This window comes from Benincasa hispida, chromosome 6 (genome assembly GCF_027475165.1).
Source record: "Benincasa hispida cultivar pf3 chromosome 6, pf3_genome.v1.1, whole genome shotgun sequence".
NCBI lineage: Eukaryota > Viridiplantae > Streptophyta > Magnoliopsida > Cucurbitales > Cucurbitaceae > Benincasa > Benincasa hispida.
In genome coordinates, this window is record NC_143483.1 from 11,593,137 (window position 1) to 11,609,807 (window position 16,671).

Consider the following 16,671-nt stretch of genomic DNA (forward strand, 5'->3'; position numbering starts at 1 on the left):
CACTAACTTTCTCATCAACCTACTTATTATTCAAATTTCATTTCAATTTTACCAATTAAAGCTTAACTTAAATTATTCAAGGAAAATCTACTTAACACTTAGAAATTTCCTTCCAATTAACTTAGGATTTAACTTTCACTTAGTTAATTCCTTTTATTACTTGCTTAAGTAAAGAAAATAGAAATCCAGATTTCACACCCGATACTGAAAGACTTTGAGAAGGTATCTGGGTTATAGTACCTAAGGTATGAAAGTACTTAGTTGTTACCAAGTGAACGTAGGCAGTACAACAACGAGAGGTCGAAGTAAGGATCTCTCTTATGGCTATGGCTTGATGTTGGAAACTAGAGTGGAAGATGTTCGCTCCCAACTAGGGATTTATCGCATTTGACAAAGGTTCAAACTCTTGGTATGCCCTAAGAGATCCTGAATTCTAGAAGTCAGTAGGAAAGGTAAGAGTTAGGATTGAACTAGAAGTTCAAGCTGTTAGAAACACCTTTTCCTACAAGAGGAAATTTAGAGTTTGACTTGTAAGTTAATAGAGAAACCATGAGAAGCCTGAACGGCAGAAGCCAATAGTGGAGTAAAACTTACTCCCAAAGCCAGAATGGATGTAAGAACATGTCGCAAAAGACTTTTCATTAGGTTTTTATGGGAGGCCATGTAACTGGTTACTCTCGAGGCCAGAAAGAAGCTAGTTAGAGGAAAGAAACTGTCGGACCTATATTATGTTCGACAAGCAACAGATAATGTTAACCTTACTAAGAAAACCTAAAGGTTACCTGGGTTAACCTAAGGAGTTGTGAGAGTAAACAAGGAAGAGAATTGAAGATGAGATTCTTGTCAAAAGAGAGAAAGTGCTAGAAAGAGAAATGATACTCTTAGTAAAGTGCTAAGGAGAAATCGTGGTACTAAATGAGTGTTAAGACAGTTAGTATCAGAATGGCGCAACGGAAGCGTGATGTTTGGGAAGAACATAAGGCTTACAAAAGAGAAACCCTTAAGAGAAGTAAGTTCGAGGGAATTTCAAGGACGAAATTTCTTTTAAAGGTGGTAGGTTGTAAAACCCACACCTTACTTTCCCCTTTTTCCTTATGTTTATTGTTTAAGTAAGCAAAATATTGGGTTAAATGTTTAAGTTAGATTGGATTTGTGCGTTTTGAGGTAAATGATAAGTTTGAAAAAGAAAAATGTTTAAGTATGGGATCTTAACTCTCGGTTACTTATTGAACTAGCCTTATGGGGAGAATTTATGGCTAAGTGTTGGTCGTGTCGAGGGATGTATGAGCATGGAGTGAGCACAAGGCAGGCATCGAATAAATGCTGCTGAGCCTCGAGTACAAGTGATTGAGAAAGGGTCAAGCGTCGAGTATAAGGAATCGAGCATTGTTTGGCCCACAAACTTTAAATATTGGTGGAGTTAAGTTGGTATATTTTTACCAATTCACCCCAACTCACCCTTTTTCTCATGTTTTCAATGGCTCCACCCATCGGCCACTGTCACATTCCGAGAACTAACTCCGAGCTTTGAAAACCATCTCCGATGACAACTCCAGCGACCAACCCCAAAGCTCCGACAACCATCTCCGATGACAACTCTGGTGACTAACTATGGGCACCGACAATCACCTCCGATGACAATTTCAACGATGAAAATCCAGACTCCGACAACCACCTCCAATGATAGCTCTGACGACCAACTCTGATCTCCGACAACCTTTGCGCAATCAACTCTAACAACCAATTCTAGCCTCCAAAAACCACCTACGATGACCCAACTTCGACAACCACCTTCGCGCTACCCACTTCGATGACCAACTCTGACAACCAACTTCGTAAGCTCTGACAACCACCCTTGACTACAAACTCTGATGAAAATCACCTTCGATGATCAACTTTGAGTGACCAACTCCGACGACCAACTTGAGGCTTCGACAACCACCTTCAATGAAAAACTCCGACAACCAACTCTAATACAACCTTCATGCGACTAACTTTAGACTCCGACAGTCACCTCCGACTACAATCTCCAGCGAAAATCATATTTGATGATCAACTTCGACGACTACTTTGGCCCGACCATCTCCGAGATTTGAAAACTACCTCCGATGACAAACTTCTACAACCAACTCCAATACACCTTCATGTGATCAACTTCAGGCTCCGACAACCACCTCCGACTACAAACTCCAACAAAAATCATCTTTGATAATCAACTTCGACAACCACTTCCAACTACTATAAGATTGATTTGATGACTGTTAAAGTATGTTGTAGGGTTGTTGATTATATAAAAAATATTATTTTGCTTACATTAAGTGCAATATTTATATGTAATGAATTCACATATCAAACGAATGTTAAGAATATTTAGACGAAAAGTTTGTATGTAGTTGAAAAGTATGTAAAATATAAAAAAAAAAAAAAAAACCATAAAATAAAATCTTCTTCCTGTAATATTTTCTAGGAAGAATTAGTGAAAAATAGAGATTTATTCTTATATGATCCTCAAAATTTAGAGGAAATAAAAGTGAAACTGTTGAAAAAATGTGATGACATTCTATTGGATGTTACGATGATGGGGGAGATTTAATTAAAAAAATTCATGACATAATAAAAATATAGAGCAACAATAGGAAGAAGAAGAAAAAAAAGATGATAATGAAATTCATGGAGAAAATTAGCTATAGAATCAAAAGTTTTGATTTCGTTTTTAGTTTCTCATTTTATTTAACTATATTTCTGGTAGAAATATAATGGGTTAATTGTTGTTCATGCCCAAAAAAGAAAGAAAGAAAGAAAGAAAGAAAAGTTTTCAAAATTAAAAGAAAAAATTGTAATTCATATTTTGTTCAAACAAAGATGAGTAGAATTATTGAATAAAAATGTTTCAAAACAAAAATAGTAATCATAAAAATATATTATTTAGAGTTCAAAAACTACATCAGAAATCCAAACATATGAACTCAATGTTCTACCCAAAACATAGATATATGAACTCAAACCAAATAACTCTACACTAGATGTCCACGGGGCGGGACAGGGCCGGAGATGCCATTCCCCATCCCATACCTGCTCCCCATTTCATTCCCCATCTCCGTGAAATTTCCCACGAGGATTGAGGTAGCCTGCGGAAAATTTTTCCTCGTTACTTTTTTTTTTTTTTTTTTTTTTTTTTGTAAAAAACCAATTAATTTAAATCATTAATGTGAACAAATTTTAATTAAATAATTAGTTTTATAACTAAATTTTACCTGAAAATTTGAATTAAAAAATATATTACTCAAATTTTGGCCTAAAAAAGCTAATTAATTTTTTAATACAAAGAAATAAATATAAATCAAATTATTCACATATATAATCTAAATTTAAATATTCAATTTAAACATATTCATTATCTTTCCTAATAAATAATGAATTTGAAATTTAAATGTGATATTTATATAATAATAATAACAACAACATTAGATTCAAGATGATGGTACTGCCATTTTTAAAGTTTGGAAAATATCAAATTTTACAAAAAATTGGGTAAATTTTGGGATATATACTTGAGATTTCATTGAGAAAGCTCAAGTATATTGATTTTTAGTGTGTAATTATGTTTGGGATTTCAATGAAAAACTCAAAATATATAGAATTTCGGTATTATATTTGCCTGAGATTGACATCGAGATCCAAAATCTCAGTGTGTAATTTGGTGAGATGTATCTAGAAGACCTAAAACAATCGATAAGTTTGAAAAAGTTATTTTTTTAACAAAATTTTGATGGTCGATCTTGAAAAAGATGGACTGAGAAAAACTGTTCTATCAAATTTTTAAAAATATACTAGTTTTGAAAATGAAAACTCAACTTCCCAAACTAACCGAACACTTGCGGAAAAAAGGGTAAAAACTGACTTCCCCCCAAAGAATATGAACATGGGCAAGGGCAACGATGGTAATTTGGTAAAATACAAGGAAACAGGCCCATTATAGGCCCAATTCACAAGTATCGTAGATTCCAATGGGTCTGAAATTTCGAGGGTTAAAATGGTAACAACACTAAACTTCGGCTACGAGAACGCTCTTCAGACTTGGAACTGTTGGGAAATGGCAGTATTCAAACAGTTCTCTTCTTCCCCATTTTCACCCATTTTTGGTGTCTAATTCGTATTCCATTGCTACTTGGAGTTGTTGGCCCAATGTCATCTCTTCAATAGTTACAATCTCGAGTTAAAGGTGAATATTTTGTGCTGTTATTGCTGCTATCAGTTTGGATTTGCTATAATTTCATGGATTTTGTTGTTCGAGTACTTCAATTGTTCAGTGCATAATTGGTTTGAATATCTATTTTGTATGCACTTTATTTCTTATTTATTTTGGGAGAGTTCGTTTTTTTACATCTAGGATTTGCTGATTTGATGAGGAGGATGCTATTAGTTGGTTGATTTCGTATATCAGATTTCTGTGCTTTTGTTGCGTTACTGAGTTTAGTGTATTAAGCGATCATAATTAGTGGAGAAGGCTTACTACTGTTTATGTCATCTCTAGAATCTGAAAATTCTACTAATATGATTGTTAGCAGCAAGGGAGAGTGAATTGGATTTCGATTTATCTTTGAAAAGTACGAGAAAAACACTAGATTATTCCCAACTTTAAGAAAATAGAATACTGAAACTAGGCATCGAGTCTGGAGGGGATGTAGGAAGGAAAACTTTCAAGTGTTTTGAATTGGTTAGAAAATTTACTCCGGAGAAATGTGGGGTTTTGAAACTGAAAGTGTAACGCCCCAGGTAATTTATCTGTTTCCCTAAATTTTAATATCTCTTGAGAGATTTAGGTTTGGGCTGAGTTTGTTGGTTTGGGTGTAAGTGGGTTGGATTGGGGAACATTGGTTCTGTTTTCTTTTTGCAGCAGACTCAAACCCATCTGGAAAATAGGTTCCACTCACAGCCCGATTCCCTCGCTCCCTCTCTCTCGAACGGTTTGCAGCCTCATCTTTTCTTTTTTCAAACAATTTTTGCAGCCACCATATTTTGCTCTCTCTCTCTCTCTCTCTCTCTCGCACGATACCATTTTCTTTTCCCTCATGCTCCGTCCATCACAACTTAGAACGATTTTTGGGTAAGTTATTTTGGAGATCTAGATGACTTTTACAGCTGTGTTTTGGGACTGAGTTGTTGATTTATTGATGCTCTGTCTTTGATTAGATAAAGGATTTTGTAGTGGTGGAGGAAGGAATTTGTTGGAAATTGGATTTCAGTTGAGGTAAGGGATTTGCTGTTGAAATTGTGAGAATGCTAATTTCGGCATTATTGTATGTTGTTATGTGATCTCGGGAGTTTACCCTGAGATATATAAACCATGTATTTAGATTGTTTTAATTTCAAATGCAAAGATATGTGAATGTTATTTATGAAAACTCTCCTAAGTGACATATATGAATTGTATGTGTTATGATTTATGGAGGTCATGAATATCATGTTACGTGCGATAGGGTGTAAGACCCGTTATGCTGCATACACTGTGAAATAATTGTCTTTGTGAGAACCCATGCATGTATGAAAGTTTAATAAAAGTATGAAAACAATGAATGGTTTCCTTCCTTTTCCACCATGATTTTAACTGCACGAAAGAGGTGTATGTTTAGAGGCTTTGGTTTGTGATTTTACGTAATAGGGATGATATGCATGAAAGTGATGCATACCTAGAAAACTTGGGGTGTATGAAAGAGATGCACACTCAATGGGTTTTGTATGCATTAAAGAGATGTATGCAAAACTATGTGTACGAAAGATGTGCACATTCCAATTTTAAGGAAAAATGAGCAGAGGCTAGAAAAGTAAAGATTAGGTCCCACTATAGAAAACTTGCATGTTGCTTTTGCATGTATATGACCCATTCCCATGAACTGGGTCTCTTATTGAGTGTTTAAAATACTCGCCCTATTTTTCGAAACTTTCTTTGGAGGTAAGAGAAACAAGGTTGGCGGTAGAGTCGGATCAAAGTGCCATGGAGATATCTTATTTTTGTTTATAATCTATTGAACTGTTTCCGTGTTAGTTCAAGTCTCTTTTCTTGCCAAGGATTTTCTGTTATGTTTATTTGGTTATTTAAAAAAATTTGGAGGTTTTCTGATCTTTTCTCTGGGATCCCAAAAATTTAACTTGAATTGGTTTGTATATGAGTTTTAAATGCTGAATTCAAGTTGGTTTTAAAATAAATGTCAAGTCTTTGCGGTTACTTGTGTTAATAGATGCCAAAATATGAGTTTCGACTGTGTCTTGGTTCTTAAAAGTTGGGTCATTACAAAAGTTCCTTTCTACATTCTAGTTTTCTTATTCAAGGGGTTTTATGCTTCTTGTTAGTCATAGGTTTATTACCAACTTGTGCTTTAACTTATTTTGATTCTGTTAGGTATCCTAATTCTGCAATAGAAAAAAAGATGAACACCCAACAAGACAAAACTCCCCAAAAACAAAGCAATACTTTGAGATAATCTTATTTACTTACTAAGGGAACAACAATACATAACTCTAATGCTTAAGAATGAGAAATCGAAGAAATTAATGCAAAGAACCGAAATGAAAAGCCAGCCAATTCGAGAGGGCTGTCGTCTCTCCTCTTTTGAAGTTCCTTCAGATTGTTCCTCCAAAAACCTCCCCTCTTCCTCCATGCTGCCCTGCTATATAATTCCCAAAAGGTGGTTCCCCCCTCCTTCCTTCCTCAAAAACGGTTATCCATCCCTTTCATGGTTACACATCCTTTCCACTCAAATATTCTTTTCCCCCATCTATTATTTTAGTTAGTATCCCCTTTTTACCCTTTTATAAGTGTTGATGATGGGGGCCAAATAATACCGCTCGCCTCGAATTGCACCTTGTCCTCAAGGTGGAAGTCAGGAAATTGCTCCGTTATCATGTGCACTGCCTCCCAAGTAGCATTACTCTCCGGTAAACCCTCCCATTTAACTAACCATTCCTTCGAAGCTATCTCCCATTCCATCGTACCCCAAGGATCGCTTCGGGGACAATTGCAACTCGAATTCTTTGGTTAATGCTGGAGGATGGTGTTGAACTTGCGCATTTTGTCCCAACTTCTTCTTCAGCTGAGAAACATGAAAGACGTTATGGATATTCGCCTCAGAAGGAAGCTCCAATCTATAAGCTACCAAACCAATCTTGTCAGTGATCTTATACGGTCCATAATATTTTGGAGCTAACTTTTCACACCTTTTTCGTGCTAGACTATTTTGTTGGTAGGGACGTAACTTCAAGAAGACTTCTTCTCCAATATCAAATTGTAATTCTCTACGATGAAGATCTACTTGTTTTTTCACACCTTTTTCGTGCTAGACTTTTCTGTTGGTAGGGACGTAACTTCAAGAAGACTTCTTCTCCAATATCAAATTGTAATTCTCTACGATGAAGATCTACTTGTTTTTTCATGCAATTTTGGGCTACCATTAAATGTTCCTTCAAGGTTGTCAATGCCACATCACGGGCCATTAATTGCTGTTCCACCAGGTCATTGGATGTCTTCTTCTTTCCATAAGACAGTAGCGACGACACCTTCCTTCCAAATACTGCCTGATAAGGAGTTTTGTTGATTGACGAATGGAAGGTGGTGTTATACCATAATTCAACACACAAGACCCACTGGCTCCATTTTGAGGGTTGTTCATTATAGAAACAACGAAATAAGTTTCAAGGCATGTACTAACCCTTTCTGTTTGGCCATCCGTTTGTGGATGGAATGTCGTGCTTCTCTTCAAGATTGTGCCCATCATGGAGAAAAGTTCCTTCCAAAAATGGCTAAGGGGCTGTTTGGGGCGCTGAGATGATATAAGATGTGGGGAGTTTTGATGTCTGGGGAGTTCTGATCGAGTATGAACGATCGAGTATGTTCAAGCATTAAGATGATATATGATACACAAAAGGAAAATGACGGTGAGATACGAAACGTGTTCCGAAAATGGGCCCACAAACAATTAAAATCGGTGAGATAGGATAATGGGCCTCCAAACACTGAGATGATATAGGATGTGGGGATATACCATCTCATGTTAGGCCCCCAAACAGTCCCTGAGGAAGATCTTGTCCCAATCCGTGATTATAGACTTAGGAACTCCGTGATGTCTTATTACGTCTTGAATGAATACTTCGGCCACATGTTTCGCTGAGAAGGGATGTTTCAGTTGTATAAAATGGGCGTATTTACTCAGGCGATCCACAACCACCATAATGGAGTTATAACCTTCGGATCTAGGCAGCCCTTCAATGAAGTCCATTGTCAAATCCCCCAAATCTATTCCGGAATCGGAAATGGTTGTAGTAATCCTGTTGGATTTAGTGCTTCTCTTTTGTTCCTTTGGTATATCTTACATTGCTCAACATACTTCTTCACATCAGCTTTCATTCCTTGCCAGAATAGTTCCGCTGACATCCTCTTATACGTCTTAAGGAACCCCGAATGACCTCCTTAAACGGAGTTGTGAACTGTATGCAATAGTGAAGGGATTAATGAGGAATTCTTGGAAATTACTAATCGTCCTTTATTCAATAGTTTACCGTGGCTCCATTGATATTTTGGCTTGTTGTTGGGGTCTTCTTTTAGTATGGATATAATTTTCTGTAAGATCTTATCATTCTCTACCTCCTGCAAGGCAATTTGCACATCCACTAGCGTCGGTGATGACAACATAAACAACTCAGTTTCTGTAGGTAACTGGGACAGCGCGTCCGCTGCTTTGTTTTGGAGCCCTGGTTGGTACAATATCTCAAAGTCATCTCCATGAGTTTTGTTAACCATTGTTGAAATTGGGGCTGAACCTCCCTCTGTTCCAACAAAAACTTTAGTGCCTTTTGATCCGAGATGACTGTAAACTTGTTTCCTAGTAGGTAATAGCGCCATTTTTGTATGGCTAGTACTACAACCATTAATTCGCACTCATAGATGGACTTCTCTTGAGTTCGAGGAGATAATTTCTGATTGAAGTAGGCAATGGGTCTGTCGTTCTGACTCAATACTGCTCCTAAACCAAATCCCGATGCATCAGTCTCAATTACAAAGGGGAGAGAGAAATCGGGTAAAGCCAAAACCGGTATCGTTCGCATTGCTCTCTTCAAATCCTCAAAAGCTTGGGTTGCTTGTTCCTTCCAACCAAATTTGTTCTTTTGAAGAAGCTATGTTAAAGGGGCTACAATTCGGCCATAGTTTTGGACGAACCTCCGGTAATAGCCCGTAAGGCCAAGAAAGCCTATTAACTCTGTCACGTTCTGTGTTCGTGGCCATTGGATCATAGCCCTCACCTTCTCATCATCCACTTCGATCATCCACTTCAACCCTTTCCTGAGAAACCCAGTGTCCCAAGTATTGGATCCGTGGTTGGCAAAAGGAACACTTCTTCTTGTTGACAACTAACTTGTGATCTTGCAATACATTAAAGACAACAACCAAGTATGTTTCATGAGTTGAAATATCCGGACTATAGATAAGAATATCATAAAAAAGAAACTAATACGAACCTTCGGCTCTATATACCCACGATTCGGGATTTTCCCCTGAAAATATTGGCATCTCCAACCTTTTGTATTTTCTCTTGTCAGTTCCACTCGATCCCTGCCTCTGATCGGAGTCAGCTTTGTCCATTTTTTCCTTTAGTTTGAACTTCGATCCATCTGAGGTGCCCAATTCATTCCCCTTCCGGGCTGAATTATTCTCCTTCACCTCCTCGGTCAACTTCTCTATATCTTGGAAAGAGCCACTAACATCTCCTTCATATTTGAGATCTCTTTCTCGCTTGCTTCAATCCTCTCTTCCATTTGCTTCTGCACCATCTACCTTGTTTGTCCCAGGATTTACGAGCTCTGATACGAACTTGTTAGGTATCCTAATTCTGCAACAGAAAAAAGATGAACACCCAACAAGGCAAAACTCCCCAGAAACAGAGCAATACTATGAGATAATCTTATTTACTTACTTCAAGGGAACAACAATATAAAACTCTAATGCTTAAGAACAAGAAATCGAAGAAAGAAATGCAAAGAACCGAAATGAAAAGCCAGCCAATTCGTGAGGGCTGTCGTCTCTCCTCTTCTGAAGCTCCTTCAGACTGTTCCTCCAAAAACCTCCTCTCTTCTTCCTTGCTGCCCTGCTATATAATTCCCCTCCTTCCTTCCTCAAAAACGGTTATCCATCCCTTTCACGGTTACACATCCTTTCCACTCAAATATTCTTTTCTCCCACATTTTAGGTAATATCCCCTTTTTACCCTTCCTTTTATAAGTGTTGATGATTGGGGGCCTAACAGATTCTAAGCTGAATTTTTTCACTTATGGAGCTCACATGGTAGAACCAATTACTTTAAATAATCAAGTCAAACACTGTGAGTATACTTTTGAGCCTACACTAGAATTGAAGCTGACTGTTCGATTCCTTCTTTCATTGTAGCTTATGAGATGCATTATTTGTCCATCAATCACGACTTTTCGTTTGATATATGTTTTCTTGTTGGCTTGTTCTCGCAGGAAATTTTTATGATCACCTTAAATATACTTATCATTTAATTAGATCAAATAGTTAATTCGTCTAAGGAGACTTTATTTCATTCCTTGGCAACCCGTCTGATTTTTCCTTTTCTATCTTTACCTAGTTACTTGCACTATTTTTCACTTATCAACCTCTGCTTTGATTTATGGGTGCCATTTTTTATCATTGAACTTAACATGGACTTGTCGATGGCTTGGTGTTCTTGTAAAAGTTCTTTTGTCCACATCAAGTTAATTAGGGAAAATAATAAATATTATTTTTTTCAAGTTGATTCATCTGCTGATAGTTCTGAAATGTATTGTTTGCACAGGCAGTTGTTTAGATCTTGTTTTACTGTTGCTGTTGTGCAAAAATGGTCGGAGATGTTCGTGTGCAGGTTGTAACATGTTCTGTGGCGTTACCCTCGGCCTTGGTTACCCTTCCATATAGATCTTCAAATAGGTTGTCTTATCATCTTCCACTGGGTCTGAAATCAAAAGTGAAGAAGATAAAGGCTACATCTGCTGATGCTGGACATAGTCAGCCCCCCTCATCTTCAGAAAGAAAGAATCCACTTTCCCTCTTTCTTGATGTTCCTCGTACTGTATGGAGGCAAACATTGCGTCCATTGAGTAATTTTGGTTTCGGTCGAAGGAGCATATGGGAAGGTGGGGTTGGGTTGTTCCTAGTGTCAGGTGCTATACTTCTCACACTCAGTTTGGCTTGGTTGAGAGGCTTTCAACTGCGGTCTAAATTTAGAAAATACTTGGCTGTCTTCGAGTTTGCTCAGGCTAGTGGTATTTCTACCGGAACTCCTGTAAGAATTAGAGGAGTTACTGTTGGCAATGTCATTCGTATTAACCCTTCCTTGAGATGTATTGAAACTGTTGTCGAGGTATGCTTCTAATTCATACCCTTTCTCTGTTTGACTGGAACATACTATATTATTTTACTAAGAATGTGTTTGAGATGGCTTTTGGAGAAACACTTTTAACTGAAAGCACCTTTTGTATAAATACTTTGGGAAGACGCATTAACAATTGTTTATCCTAGAATCGCATTGGATATTTTTGGAATTTAAAAATCACTTTTGCTTATCCAACCAAAACTACAAAAATCTTGAAAATACTTTCAATGAACTAGAAACACTTTTTATCCTTTCAAAGTCATCTAAACTCACCCTAAGAACTATTAAATTCATAAGAAGTTAAGAGAACCAAATAGCCTATATTGGCCTATAAACAGAGAGGGTTAATCTTTGAGGTACGATGTTTTAGTTTCCTGAAGAATGCTTAAGATAGAGTATTGCACCATCTGCCTTATAGTTAAGGAAATCTTTCCTAATTTCTTTTTCCCATGGACATGAGTTCGTTTTCTTCACCATTTTTTAATGCATAAAATGAGATCTACCTCCCATTTTGTAGGTTGAAGATGATAAAATAATTATACCCCGAAATTCATTGGTTGAAGTAAATCAGTCTGGTCTCCTTATGGAGACGGTGATCGACATTACTCCTCGGGATCCTATTCCAGTGCCTTCAGCAGGACCGCTTGACTCGGAATGTATTGAAGAAGGTTTAATATTATGTGATAAGCAGAAAATGAAGGGACATCAAGGGGTGAGTTTGGACGCATTAGTTGGAATATTCACTCGGCTTGGACGTGAAGCGGAGGAAATAGGGCTTACCAATACATTTTCATTAGCCCAGCGAGTTGCTTTGGTTATTGAAGAAGCAAAGCCTTTGCTTTTAAAGGTGTGACTCCTTATGATTTCATGCTTTAACCTTTATTTTCTAGATTGGTTTCTGGGGAAATAGTTATTCAAGTTATGAATGTTTATATCTTGTAAAAGTTGTAAAAAATATATTTTTTGCTCGATGAGATCTACAGATTGTTGAGAGGATGAAAATCTTATAAAAATCCAATTACGAGTAAGGACTAGGAAGTATTTGTAAGTCAGCAATTCCATGGAATCTGATAACTTGTTAGGCTTGGCTTCTAGATTGACCTTATAAAAATCCAATTATGAGTAAGGACTAGGAAGTATTTGTAAGTCAGCAATTCCATGGAATCTGATAACTTGTTAGGCTTGGCTTCTAGATTGACCTTTATAGTACGTAGAATCTGGATTGTAGCTCAAAAAACTCTTGAGAAGAAAATATGATTAAAACACTTATAATTCTTACATAAATGAGGAGGTACATTGTGGCTAGGAAATGAGTGTTTGCTTTGGGTATTCTGGTATTGGCCTTTGAACGGAACGAAGAATTTTGGCCTTTGTGAACCAAGAATTTTGTGTTAAAATATATTAGGTTTTGACTGTCTATTTTGGTGTATTATATATAGTCCCACGGATCTAACTATCTTCTCATGCAAATTGTTTTGATTTGATGTAGTGATGTCTCAGATCCAAGCCATGGCTGAAGATGTTCAACCTTTGCTTGCTGAGGTTCGTGACAGTAATCTTCTAAAGGAGTTTGAAAACTTAACTAGAAGTCTTTCACTTGCCACGGAAGAATTAAGGTAAATTACAGTCTGATATTGGAAATCTTAATTTAGGTAAACTCTGATTTCTAAATGACCACAACTTTTAACTAAGCACCCCTGTTGAGAAAATGAAAAGGTACTACAATTTTCAGTCCTTCGACAAATTTCACCGGAGACTAGTCTAAAAAGATCCCAGGACTTGGAGAAATCCGGCTCTTTTCTTCTCCATCTGTATCTTCAAGAGAACAGCCTAATTAGCGTTTGTCAAACTTTGGCCTTTTTGTCGAACAACAATCCACCATAAATGTTGAATGATTTTCCATTTAGTATTTCCATGAAAATACTTATGAATTTGCAAATATTCTAGAATTTTTAACAATTATCCATGCCGAAAGAATGACATAACAAATATCCTTGATCCTCTATGCTTGTTTTTAATAGACAAGCTGGGAGAAAGAGGAACTGTAGGGAATTTGAGGAGCTTTCTCCATAGTGTTTATTTTACCAAGTGCCAATATCTACGGAAAAACGTTAACGTTGTGCATTTTGAATTTTCAAATAGCTGAAATAAGAAGTTTCACCAAGGTTTGACAGCAAGGAAACTGTGAATAGAGCTTTACCGAAACTTTCCTGCCATATCCAACTTTCAAATTGGTGTATTCTTATTGCTATAATGTGCAACGTACCTATATTCTAGGCTGTTTCTGGTTTCATCTCCGTACTGTTACATGGCTTGTTTCTTGTAAAAAATGAAAAAGAAAGAAAAAAAAAAAGAAAAGAAAGAATACCTCGGTTAACTTTTTCCATTGCTTCAGTCCCAAATGTAAATATATATTGTCAATTATTAGGAATTCCTTCTACATGATGTATGCTAAGTTCATTGAGACTGTTTTACAGAAGCGTGCACACATCCATTATGTCCCCGGAAAACACAGAACTGCTTCAGAAGTCCATTTATACGCTAATTCATACCTTGAAGAACATAGAGGTGAGATCTTAATTGGTGAAACTCTTCTTGATTCTCCGATCAGTGTTTTCTAAAGCTCCTGGTGCACTAAAGCATAATAAGCCCTCCAGGGCTTGAGCACATGGGTTAAAAACAAACATTTGAGTTTCTTTATGCTGCGCACAAGTAAAAGATGTAAATAAATTTTAATATATGATGAATAATAAGATGATAAGTTCAAGAAAATTGAGCTTTATTCAGCAAGAGATGTACTTGCATTACTTCCGTAAAATTAGAAAGATCTAATTGAAAGACGGAAATTAGGCTTGAGGCGTGCACCTCAACCGACCTCAAGCAAACTTGATTAACTGAGCCTCGGCTATTTGAAGCGAAGCACCGTGCACTGTGCACATCTCTGTGGACTTTTTAAAACACTGTTCTTTATAACTACTTTATCTTTGTAATTCCCTCGGTGGTTTATCCTTACTATCTCAATGTTTCAGAGTTTGAGCTCAGAAGTTCTTGGATTCACCGGTGATGAGGCTACAAAACGGAATTTAAAACTGCTGATCAGGTCTCTGAGCAGGCTATTATGAGACACAGATCCGATGGAATGGGATTGTATGAACTCGGTATTAGGCGACAATTTATTTTCAACATTGCCAGACCTTTTTGCAACGGTTTTATGGTGTTGGCTCCTGTTGGAAAGGAGGAAGTCTAGCATTGGCAAAAAAATTGTCAAAAATTATATCCATTGTTCATGTTAGCGTAGAGATATTTGTGAATGTTCTTAGATAATAGCTCTGTTTAGACAGTGGGAAATGACTGATTCTTATTAACACATGTTTGTCCTTCATTTCTGTTCGAAGGCTTCTTTCTTTCAGGCTACAACCTTGGCTGGATTCCACAAAAAGATTGGAAAAAGCTATGGATTTCAATGGTCCCCTGGAAAGAATAATGATGTTCACCAGGCTGGGTTCATAAATACTGTCACCTTCCATCTCAAAACACTTGCAATAATGCTGTTGTTTATTTTCACCTATGAAAAAAAGATGAAAAAAGATGGAGTTATTTGATAAATATGTAAGTTTAATAGTGTTTACAACCTAATTCAATAAGTTAGGTAGGTCAAATGCAAACGGCCTCTGAATGAATATATTAAGGAGAAATTTGAGGATATAGCTATAGGAAAATTTTCAAACGTAAAAAAAAAAAATAAGCCCCAATATATTGGTGATATTTATGATATAAATACATGTAAAGTAGTTTAAAATATCTTAAAGGATTTTATTTAAATTTATTTTTTGATTTTTCTGATTTTATAATTTTTTCAAAAATATCCATTGAAAATGGATATTTTATTAATATTATATTTCTATTTTCATGACATTTTAAAGGTAAAGAAAAGTTTGAGGTTTTGTTTGGATATTTGAAAAAAATGGAAATTAATAAGAATTTACATATAGAGGTTGTTTCTTTTGTCGGAATGGGTGAATGGGTGATCAAGTTAGATGCAACGGCATCTTGAGAATTTTGATGTCCTCTTGAAATATGGATTATGTACTTTTTTTAATATTTATTTTATAAAAAATCTTATATCAATATATATTATTTTGTTAAGAAAAATAACAAATAAAATAATAAAACCATATTAATTTTAAAACAAATATATTATGTAAGTTCAAATTATATTAAATTAATCATAAATTAACAAATAGTCTTAAATTTAAGATATTCCTACTAGAAATTGTTGAACCTTGGGTATAAGATTTTAACCAAACTAAATAAAAACCAAATTAATTTATCTCTCTAAAGGTTCTTTTTAAACAAATAATCTTTCTTGATTTCTCGCATCCAATCTCTTTTCGAATTTATACTTTTATTATCATATTTTTTTATCTGACAATTATCCTTCATAATTTTTCCATTTGTTTTAACTTTTTGTTATAAGATACAATCTTAGCTAATTCTTTCTCCAATTGTTTATTCATGTTTTTCCTTCGACTTTGGAGATCAACTGATAAACATACAAAAGTGTAATTGTAATATCAAGTCATCGTTTTAACCAAATTTATTCCTGATTTATACCAAATATTGTTCCTAATTTAAACGAAATATTGTTACGAATTTAAACCAAAGATTTTTCAGATTTATTATATTTGAGGAAAGTTTGGATTTTGAGCATTTATGTGGGAAAATTGAGTCAGTATGAACTCTTCCATATCTCTCCCATTACATTTTTATTTATATAAATTTTTACATGGCCCACTAATATTTTTAAACAATAATTACTCTTTTTTTTTTTTCAATTAACAACGTTCTCTCTCCATCTTTAGTTTATATTTTTTTATATGCCTAAATTTATTTTATTCCATTTTCTCTTTCTTAAACTTGATTTCTAACTCTTCATATTCCCTTTTATTTTTATTTTTCTTTTCTCTCTTATTTTTATCTTCTTCACCAATTTATTCATTATTTTCATTTGAACATAGAAAAAGAAAAAGATGATTTTATTTGTTCATTATATTTATTCATCTCTAACCACCCATGTATTCATTTTATTTTATCTAACAATCCATATGTTCATTTTTTTTTCTTTTTCCATTGGTGATATCCCAAATATGGTGTAACTATATTTCACATAGCCAGATAATTATATTTCATATGAATTTTATATGGTATAATATGTTCAAATTTAAATATTAAAAAAAAAGTGATCTTTGCA

The 16,671-nt window shown here is 35.5% G+C and overlaps 1 protein-coding gene across 1 annotated transcript; it reads left to right on the forward strand.

Moving 5' to 3' along the window:
- The first annotated feature begins 4,023 nt into the window (after positions 1-4,023).
- ABCI15 (trigalactosyldiacylglycerol2) lies at positions 4,024-14,806 on the forward strand. Its single transcript, XM_039034999.2, has 6 exons — positions 4,024-4,222; positions 10,845-11,408; positions 11,938-12,267; positions 12,921-13,036; positions 13,898-13,988; positions 14,450-14,806. The coding sequence occupies exons 2-6, from the start codon at positions 10,887-10,889 to the stop codon at positions 14,540-14,542; spliced, it is 1,152 nt and encodes a 383-aa protein (XP_038890927.1). The 5' UTR covers positions 4,024-4,222; positions 10,845-10,886; the 3' UTR covers positions 14,543-14,806.
- The last annotated feature ends 1,865 nt before the right edge of the window (positions 14,807-16,671 follow it).

Coding starts and splice junctions, on each gene's coding strand:
- ABCI15 (XM_039034999.2), top strand. CDS start 10,887: ATGGTCGGAGATGTTCGTGTGCAGGTTGTAACATGTTCTGTGGCGTTA. Junction 11,409..11,937: donor GTATTGAAACTGTTGTCGAG/GTATGCTTCTAA, acceptor CCCATTTTGTAG/GTTGAAGATGATAAAATAAT. Junction 12,268..12,920: donor CAAAGCCTTTGCTTTTAAAG/GTGTGACTCCTT, acceptor GTGATGTCTCAG/ATCCAAGCCATGGCTGAAGA.